We start from the raw sequence: 9,833 nt of genomic DNA, 5'->3' as shown, positions 1-9,833 counted from the left end.
GCACTCAGAGACTGATTTAATAAGTTTTAATGAAGATTTTCACAAACTATATAATATCTGTCAAACTATTCATTAAAACAAAGTAAAATAATTATTAAAATCTCTTTGATTGCGGCCGCTATGAATTATTATTCTTATCCTGATTCGTATAAGGAACATTAAATAGTAATTTCAAAATCTAGGTAAATACTACAAATTAAGTATTTTTTTTATTTTGAGATTATGTACGCGACGCGTCATGTTTTTCGCCAAAGCATATTCATCTCTATTATTTAAGTACAAGTTTCTGCTATGTAAATATGGAAGCGAATGCGCATTTCCATAGCAGTATAATTTGTACTTAAATAATAATAGAACAATGCAGGTGAATTATGCTTTGGCAAAAAATATGACGCGCTTCGACTCTGCTCCAGTACGTGTACCTCCAAAATCTTATGAACCCACAAAATCATTCATTTATTTAAAATTTGAGGTTGCAACAGCACATGCCCGCAGCAGTTCACTAAAAGCAGCACATAAAATACTCGTTCGGGCATCGTGGTACAGTAATCTGCAGTTTGGGACAGTTCCAGATTTTAGCGCACCTGCACTTACTCTTGTAAGTGCGCTTGGAGAACTTCTCTATGAAATTATTCGTCGGAACCTCATTGTAGTAACTCAGTTTCGACATGAACCGCGGGTTCGGTCTGAAAGGTATTCTGGTGAATCTTCTGGTTGTCGTTGGCTGCGCCTCAGTGGTTAGTTCCACCTCCGTGGTGATTTCGGGGTTGTCTAACGGTATGTTGAGCGGTAGGTCAGATATGGTGGTGTCGATTGGTGGGAGCTTGATGTAGGTGACCGTGGTCGTCTCCTGCGCAGCCACGGAGCATAATAACGCGATGGTGATTAATCTGGAAAGTGAGGAAATTTATTAAATAAAATAACAGACTTTATTTGCGGTACCAGATAAGTTTCCGTACACTTTGGTTTTTACAGTTTTTTTTTTTCGAAAAAATACTTAAATAGTGCATCTGTTTGACGTCCAGTCGGCACTTATCGGCACGTTAACAATTCACTGCCCACTCATAGTGGAACATTAGTTACTTAAATGTAATTAATTCAAAATTTTGACATATGCCCCATACATTATCTGTCAAACTCTCCATTAAATTGAAGGTTAATCGTAATTAAATGTCTCTGAGTACGGCGGTTAATCTCTTAGAAAGATGCTTGTGAGTGTATACGTAAACAAATTTTCACACACAAACGTAAACCAATTTCGGTTTCCTTTGACAGCTAGAGATTGTTGCTCTATTCCGCTAGGTAATCTTTATGCTCCATACCGATCATATTATTACCTCTTTGGTGTCAATCGCAGACACAATAGATTTTTACCTAATTGTTATGTGGCAGCCGGGTACCGCTTGGAGATTGATGGCTTATTATTCAACACGTGAGAAGGTATAAACAGCTGTCGAATGAACGTTCGTATCCATACTAATAAAATGCGAAAGTGTGTCTGTCTGTCTGTTTAGTTTAGGTACTTTTTAAATATATTAGATGACGCCTGCAATCCGTTGCACCAAAATTCGTTATCACGCGGAAACCACATATTTTTCCGGAATAAAATATAATAATAATATGTCCCTTCTCCGCTTTCCCGGGACGCGAAAATCTTCCTACCAAATTTTAGCAAAGTCGGTTCAGCGGTTTGGCCGTGAGGACTGAGGAGGAGCCACACAAACACACATTCACAGTGATATTATTAGTATGGATATTCGAATTTCCATTTCAATTGTAATTTGTAGGTAAGTAATAAGTATGAGCATAACTGTATACTGATTGCGAGGATCGATATTTCCCCTAGGAAAACGGAAAGTGATGCCCAATAAACCCTCAAAATAGTTTAATAATAAAACCCAACTTTATAAACAATAGAATGACTCAATCCGTCAATATTTGCAACAACAATAGTTTAATTTCCTGCCAATTATTTGACGAAATTGTATAGCAAAAAGTCGTGATTCGTTTCTTTAAAAAAAACATTAATTAAAACGGCACTCGTATTTTTTACATTTTATAACTCAAAACTGAGTAGCTAATTATAATATTATGTTAATTTGTTCTTTGAACTTGAAATGAAATCTTAAAATTACATCTAAACTCTTTTCCTTCTAGTCAAATATTTTCATTTCTTGACGTGATGTAGGCATAAATACAGGTTCATTCTATTCTAAGTTTAATTATTTCACTATTTATTTTTATTACTATTGTGTGTTTATTAAAGAATTTGAATGATGTATTTCACGTTATTGTTCGTAACAAGGATAACGATATTTCTGGTTTACCAACAGTGAACAGCTAGCAGGAAATATTTTCAAATTCGTCATGTGGTTTTAATAATGCTATTTTGAGAAATTTGTAATTTACTTATTACAGCTCACATTATTATAACTATAATGTAATTATCAATATTATATTATGTAAATTACTTAATAACTACCTATATATATAGGTATGTTAAAAAGAGAAAATATATTTTTGTTTGCATATACAGGGTGTGACAAAAACAAGTGATAATACTTTAGGGTGTGTATGTGTTCCTTATAGAGAGTTCACTGTGAAAGTAGCAGCGCTGAAAGACCAAAAATTTTTTTCACTTTTGTATGGGCAAGCGCCCGAACGTCACGAGTTTTCCCATACAAAAGTGAAAAAAAATTGGTCTTTCAGCGCTGCTACTTTCACAATGAATTCTCTATAAGGAACATATACACACCCTTAAGTATTATCACTTATTTTTGTTACACCTTGTATAAGTCCTCGAAACTTCTAAAGTAGGTACTGTGCCGATTTTAATAAAATTCTACAATTACTTATACCTAATACTAAGAATTAAGATGCAGAATATAGTTTAACCTTTTTAGGGTTCCGTACCCAAAGGGTAAAAATGGGACCCTATTCATGATATTTCGATGTCTGTCTGTCCGTCTGTCTGTCTCCAGGCTGTATCTCAAGAACCGCTATAGCTAGAGTTCTGAAATTTTCACAGATTGTGTATATCAGTTGCCGCTATAACAACAAATACTAAAAACAAAATAAAATTAATATTTAAAGGGGGCTCCCATACAACAAACGTGATTTTTTTGGCCTTTTTGGCTCGATATCAATAATGGCAACAGGTAGGCACTTGATATTTTCACAAATACCTTAGTTATATGTCTACTTCAATATTTAGGAATAATATTAAAATAAAATAAAAAATTAAGGGGGGCTCCCATACAAAAACACAATTTTTCGCCTATTTTTCCTCTATAATGGTACGGAACCCTTCGTGCGCGAGTCCGACTCGCACTTGGCCGATTATTTTATAAGGGCCACATTTACACGTTTTCGTCTTGAAGTCGCGGGCTTCAAAACAAATTTTTAGAGATCAAATTTAATGATAACGTTCTTAAAAATTAGACATTTGAAAGTGGAATGTTTTTCTCGACTTTCACGAGGACTTTGCGCCATTTTATCGGTGGGCGCGAAATTCAAAATGGCTTTACTTCACGCGGACCACTGATAAAGTCCCGGCGCGCAGGCTGACTATAGCTCATGTAGAGTTTCTGAAGTTAGGTGTACCTAGGTCTACCTAGGTCTACCAGAATCTGATGGCAAATTTTGACGGCAGATTTTCAAAAAATGTCCTTTATCATTGGACATATTTTTATATTTGCATGTTTCACACACAGAATAAGCCGCTATATAGAAAAAAAAGGATCAAAATGTTTTATTCCAACTACCCCGGCATTGCTAGAGTCATCTTAATTTCTCACTTTTTGCCGCCATCAGATTCTGGTATATACCTATAATAGCTGATATTGTAGTTAGGGCGTGTGGTGTCAGACATTTGGCTCCATAAGACTAAGCAGTTGGAATCTTGTTTGACTTGGTTTTGGTATTTTACTCAAAAAAAATGTATAGGTTCTACAATGGTAAATAATAATTTGGCAGGCATCGTTATTTGAACCTCAAATATTGACAATAGTAAGTTTGTATTGGCGTTAACCATTGACTACATAATACGAGGTTGTTTTGGGTTCCGTACCCAAATGAGCACGGCCTTCAGAATGGTTACCTACCCAGGATCATTGGGATTCAAAGATACCCCAATCAACGAAACCCGAAGTCATGTATCAGCACTTCGCTTCTATATTCGTCCTTTTTGTATGTCCTTGCTAACCGAAAATATGAAAGTGGTACTCCCAAGTCCTAATTCTTCTTCGTTTTTATAGGCGTACTAGATGTTGGTATTTTGTTGTGCGCAAAATACGTTTACCGCGAAGTAAATTTGCTGGGAGCAAAACATACCTACCTACGGTTCCCGGACAAATACTATAGGTAACTTACTTACTACGTCCTTTTCCGACGTCAAGTAACACCATTCCTGTTCAAAGCTATTCAACGTGGTTTGAGAGTAACGATGTAAGTGGTAAGACACAAAATTATACGTGGGAGAGCCATGCTTCGGCACGAATGAGCCGGCTCGACCGGAGAAATACCACGATCTCACAGAAAACCGGCGTGAAACAGCGCTTGCGCTGTTTCACGCCGAGTGAGTGAGTTTACCGGAGGACCAATCCCCTAACCTATTCCCTTCCCTACCCTCCCCTATTCCCTTCCCTTCCCATCCCTACCCTCCCCTATTACCCTATTACCTCTTAAAAGGCCGGCAACACACCTGCAGCTCTTCTGATGCTGCGAGTGTCCATGGGCGACGGAAGTTGCTTTCCATCAGGTGACCCGTTTGCTCGTTTGCCCCCTTATTTCATTAAAAAAAAAATGTACTGACTACTTTTCGCATTTATACGAAACCCTTTTTTGTGCGAGTCCGACTCGGGCTTGGTAAGTTTTTTATGTAAATGATATTTGCTTGTTAAAATGTACATTACATAAGAGCATTATGTATGCAGCCTCGGCCCTCGGCCACCCAGGCCCATAAGCCATTGTTCAACCACAGAATTGAACCAACTGCTAAATATACGCCCGAAATTTTGCCGGTTAGATACCCGACTAGTGCCTGGTTTTTGAGGTTTTTAATAGGAGTAAATCTAGCGAAATAAATAGAATTCTTAAGCCATTCAAATGATCTCCTAAAGATTGAACGGTGGTGACAGAACTTTGTCCTGATACAGATTGCGAGCATGTTTATTTGGTTCTCTACACCTTATTCTAACCCTGTATTTACGGTGTAAAGAAAAATAGCTACTTCATATCCTTGGAGACAAAATTGTGTGACGCGATATCGCCCCTACATTAAGCTGATTTTACTTTCGCTCCGACCGGTCGCTGACAGTCGGCGCTGACCATATCAAAATGAACTGACCTAAGCTACGCGGTATTCAAAAACGCTTCCTAAAATTTTATACATTCTCGGGCCATCAGCGCGACAGACACACAAATCAGCCAGATATGCAATGTTACCGGTTACGAATACGTAGCCAATTGTAACTGCTCTCTGATAACTTGATAAGTAACACCATGGCAGCTGACAATTAGTATGTCAACGGTGCAGGCGACAAAAAGCCGCGATTGTTCGCAGCGGGAGATCTGGTAGCTAGTAAGTACGGTGAACACGCGACGAATAGCAATTATTGCATTACGTTTGTTTATGACACTCACAAGTCATTGAAGATATAAGACAGTTGTTGCAAACTGCTAACACGACAAATTGTGGGAAGTTGAGGGTTAACATGCGTCTAACGTTTTTATAAAGGGTTATAGTTAGGTTTGGAAAGAAAGAGGGGAGGCCTTTGCCCAGCAGTCGGACACTGTATAGGCTGATAATAATAATATAGTTAGGTTTCAATTAGTTGTAATACTAAATACCGCGAATACCATTGATACAATAATTAATAGGCTACTTGACCTATATTCAATTTCATGGAACAAAAGCATATTTCTAGTAGAACTTGGCCTAGGAAACCGTCTTTTACCCTTATCATCAAATAAAAGCTTTTGATTGATAAATAACGTCGATTTTGAAAATATGATTTTTTTTACACATATTTTAGATGTCTAAAGTGTCAAAAAACCTTTGAAATCGAAAATCGAAATCGATATCAGTTTCGGGAGTAAGGCACCTGTACTGACGAAAACGCTTTTCGTCATCAGGCTCGTAATTTAATATCTTTTATTTATCGCGCTCGTTAAATGTAAGTATATTTGTACATAAATAATAACCAGCTATTTGACCGAGCTTTGCTCGGTATTCGATAAAACACTAATAAAATGACATTTTCTACAAATGATTCCTAGCTAGATCGATTTATCGCCCCCGAAACCCCCTATATACTGAATTTCATGAAAATCGTTGGAGCCGATTCCGAGATACCAACTTTAAACGAACAATTCTTGTATATATATATATATATATGTATATATATATATATATATATATATATATATATATATATATATATATATATATATATATATATATATATATATATATATATATATATATATATATATATATATATATATATATATATACAGGGTGTAACAAAAATAAGTGATAATACTTCAGGGTTTGTATGTGTTCACTTTTGTATGGTATGTAAAAAAAATTGTGGTCTTTCAGCGCTGCTACTTTCACAGTGAACTCTCTATAAGGAACACATACACACACTAAAGTATTATCACTTATTTTTGTTACACCTTGTATATACAAGAATTGCTCGTTTAAAGATATAAGATAATAAGCCTAGAAATATTTATATATTTTCTTGAATAATTCAAATAAAACATCAGTTTTATATAATATTAGGTATCTCCATTTATTGTAGACGGGAAATGAAATGGCCAAAACTTTTCTCCAAACGTTTTCAACATTACAAATGATTTCTAATTTCTTATTTAATTCTTTTATAATTTTTGTACACTTAGACTCGTACATTTAGCACATAAAAAAATGTTCAAGAAAAAGAGTTCAAAATACAAAACTTATGACGTCACACAATGGCGGACAGTGTTTTCGGCGCCATTTATAAGGCACATTTTTCAATCGACATTTTTATGGGTTTCTACCGTGTAAAATATTAAAATATTAGTTTTTTTGTCAACATGAATGATTAAGAAGCGATTAGCATGAAGAAAAAAATAGGTCAAGTAGCCTATTAATTAAAGCCCCAAAATTAACACTATTAGAGTAGCCTATAGGTATCGTAGCCCGTAAAATGTAGTTAAATATAGAAAAAAAAAATAGTTTATTTCAGAATGTTGAATCAAATGTTTTCAGAACGTCCTAGGTACGTGTTGCCTACCACCGGTTCGGAAACTAACCTGGCGAGAAGAACCGGCGTAAGAAACTCGCACATGGCGTAGTTATAGTAGGTAATTATACAATGAGTTCTAAGATGAGAAAAACTTGTGGAGTTTTAATAAAAAAGAGGCCTACTTATTTCATGAGGAATGAGAGCACGCGTGTTCTGAACTATCAGATAGAGTACCTGGTATAGATATATTTAAGATTTTTATTATATTCTACACATATTTAATACACATCCATGACCCAGGAATTTTGAAAACTTTTTGTTCCGTCGCGACGGTGGGATTTGAACCAAGACCCCCGGCTTGAGCTACCAAGTACCAACAGCCCGCCAACTGAACCACAGAGGTCGTCAACAGCCCACCAACTGAGCCACAGAGGTCGTCGTACATTAATTATGCCACAAAACATCATGTGTCCCTGGGATCCAAAAGATCGGCTTAATGGCTCATGGCAAAGACTTATCAGCTGACAATAATTGAAAAAACAGACACACTTTCCTTACTTATGACTTATGAGTTATAATATTAGAAGTTATTTATGAGTAATTGTGCGCTTTTATACTTTTGGACGTGGCGGTAATATCGTGGACGTCCGCGGTAAAACGATAATATAGCGAAGCAAAATGTATGGAAATGTATGAAGACACTTTTAAACCGTCGAGGATAACTTTTTAACGTGCATATTAAAGGACATCAAGAAAGCGCACCGCATGGAACCCTGTCTACAAAAGAGTACTAACTATTAGGCTGGCACCGCACCTGCAGCTTTTCTAATGTTGCGAGTGCCATTGGCGACGGTAGTTGCTTCCTATCAGTAGCCCTAGCACGGCGACCATAAGAAATGCGAAAGTATAGACAAACTGGACATAAACTTAGGTGCCGTTCCGATATTTACCGCAGCTAATCGCGACCGACAAAAATTCATTTAAAATGCCACTTTATGACAGACAGTAAATTATGTCTTAAAGTAGGATATTACTTGAATTTTTAGGACTATAGTCTGTCATAAAGTGGCACTTTAATTGAATTTTTCGGAACGAAAAAAGATCGGAACGGCACCATAAGTTTATCTCCACAGTTTGTCTATACTTTCGCATTTCCACTGGTCGCCGTGCTAGGGCTACAGGTGACCCGTTTGCTCGTTTGCCCCCTTATTTTATATAATAAAAATTAGATCCAGGGCCAGATTTTTAATTGTAGGACAATCCACTAGCTCCTACTATAGAGACTAAAACAGTATAAACAACGAAGCATAACTAGATTTAGTGATAAGGACACGCACGGTAGGTTTTGTAACCTAGAATAGGTTTACTAGGTTTTTAAATTACTAAATCGTTATCAAATAATACTCGTATACTTTGTAACGTAAAATATTATTACAGTTTACTTAATTAAATGAAATAACGTCTATTAAGGATTTAACCTGTACTTTTAGGTTATTTTGATTAGATTAATTATATTATTTCGGGTAGTAAATAGCTTATAAACGTAAAATAGCACAAAAAGAAGCCATTAATAACAAATAGAAAGCGTTTACCCCTGAATAGTAACTATAAAATATATCTCCACCTTTGAACGTATTAAACACGGACAAACATTTCGTATCTAACTATTACAACTGTGTGAATGTTTGTATTAGCGAGGGGTAGATTTTATTACCTATTCCATTTTAGTAAATCGTGTCATAGGGTGACAAACAAATAAATCGTCGAAAATGCCTACTGGTTTTTACTGCGGCAAAACAAAAGATTTAAACGCGAGCAATACTGATTCGATTTTAAATACAACCATATCCCGGTTACACAAATTCCATATTATCTTTTGTCACATCACTCATCAGTGATTAAATAAGTATTTAATTTTAGGAAAAAATACAAAGAAGACCCTAATCTCTACACTAATACAAATTTTATAAATTTACCGACACTTAAAATGGACAATAGACCACACATCCAATAAAGGTAGGTACAAAGTACTAACCTGTACATCGTTCCTATCGTCCAGCACTCAACAGCACAATGAGTGTCACCTGTGGTGGTTGGGAACTGACTGAGCAGGTGAGCTAGCGGGGACTGACGTGGGAACTCATTGTCTGCAGACAGGTGTTAGGATGTACTTACTGGAACTGCTTATGTTTTTTTTAATGAAATAAGGGGGGCAAACGAGCAAACTGGTCATCTGATGGAAAGCAACGTCCGGCGCCCATTGACACTCGCAGCACCAGAAGAGCTGCAGGTGCGTTGCCGGCCTTTTAAGAGGTAATAGGGGAGGGTAGGGATGGGAAGGAAATAGGGGACGGTAGGGAAGGGAATAGGGGAGGGGATTGGGCCTCCGGTAAACTCACTCACTCGGCGAAACACAGCGCAAGCGCTGTTTCACGCCGGTTTTCTGTGAGAACGTGGTATTTCTCCGGTCGAGCCGGCCCATTCGTGCCGAAGCATGGCTCTCCCACGTATACTCGACTTTCGTGCTTAGAAATACAGGGATGCTCTACAATAGTGGTAACTACTATAGGGCTACCAGAATATGATGACAATTTT

General features: G+C 36.8%; 1 protein-coding gene across 1 annotated transcript; it reads right to left on the bottom strand.

Moving 5' to 3' along the window:
* Positions 1-430: 430 nt before the first annotated feature.
* On the bottom strand, positions 431-9,349 carry LOC121727989. Its single transcript, XM_042116075.1, has 2 exons — positions 9,274-9,349; positions 431-890 (listed from the first exon to the last, which is right to left on the bottom strand). The coding sequence occupies exons 1-2, from the start codon at positions 9,279-9,281 to the stop codon at positions 503-505; spliced, it is 396 nt and encodes a 131-aa protein (XP_041972009.1). The 5' UTR covers positions 9,282-9,349; the 3' UTR covers positions 431-502.
* Between the last annotated feature and the right edge of the window lie 484 nt (positions 9,350-9,833).

This window comes from Aricia agestis, chromosome 6, assembly GCF_905147365.1.
Source record: "Aricia agestis chromosome 6, ilAriAges1.1, whole genome shotgun sequence".
In the NCBI taxonomy this organism is placed as follows: Eukaryota; Metazoa; Arthropoda; class Insecta; order Lepidoptera; family Lycaenidae; genus Aricia; species Aricia agestis.
This window is presented reverse-complemented; position numbering and strand designations above follow the sequence as displayed.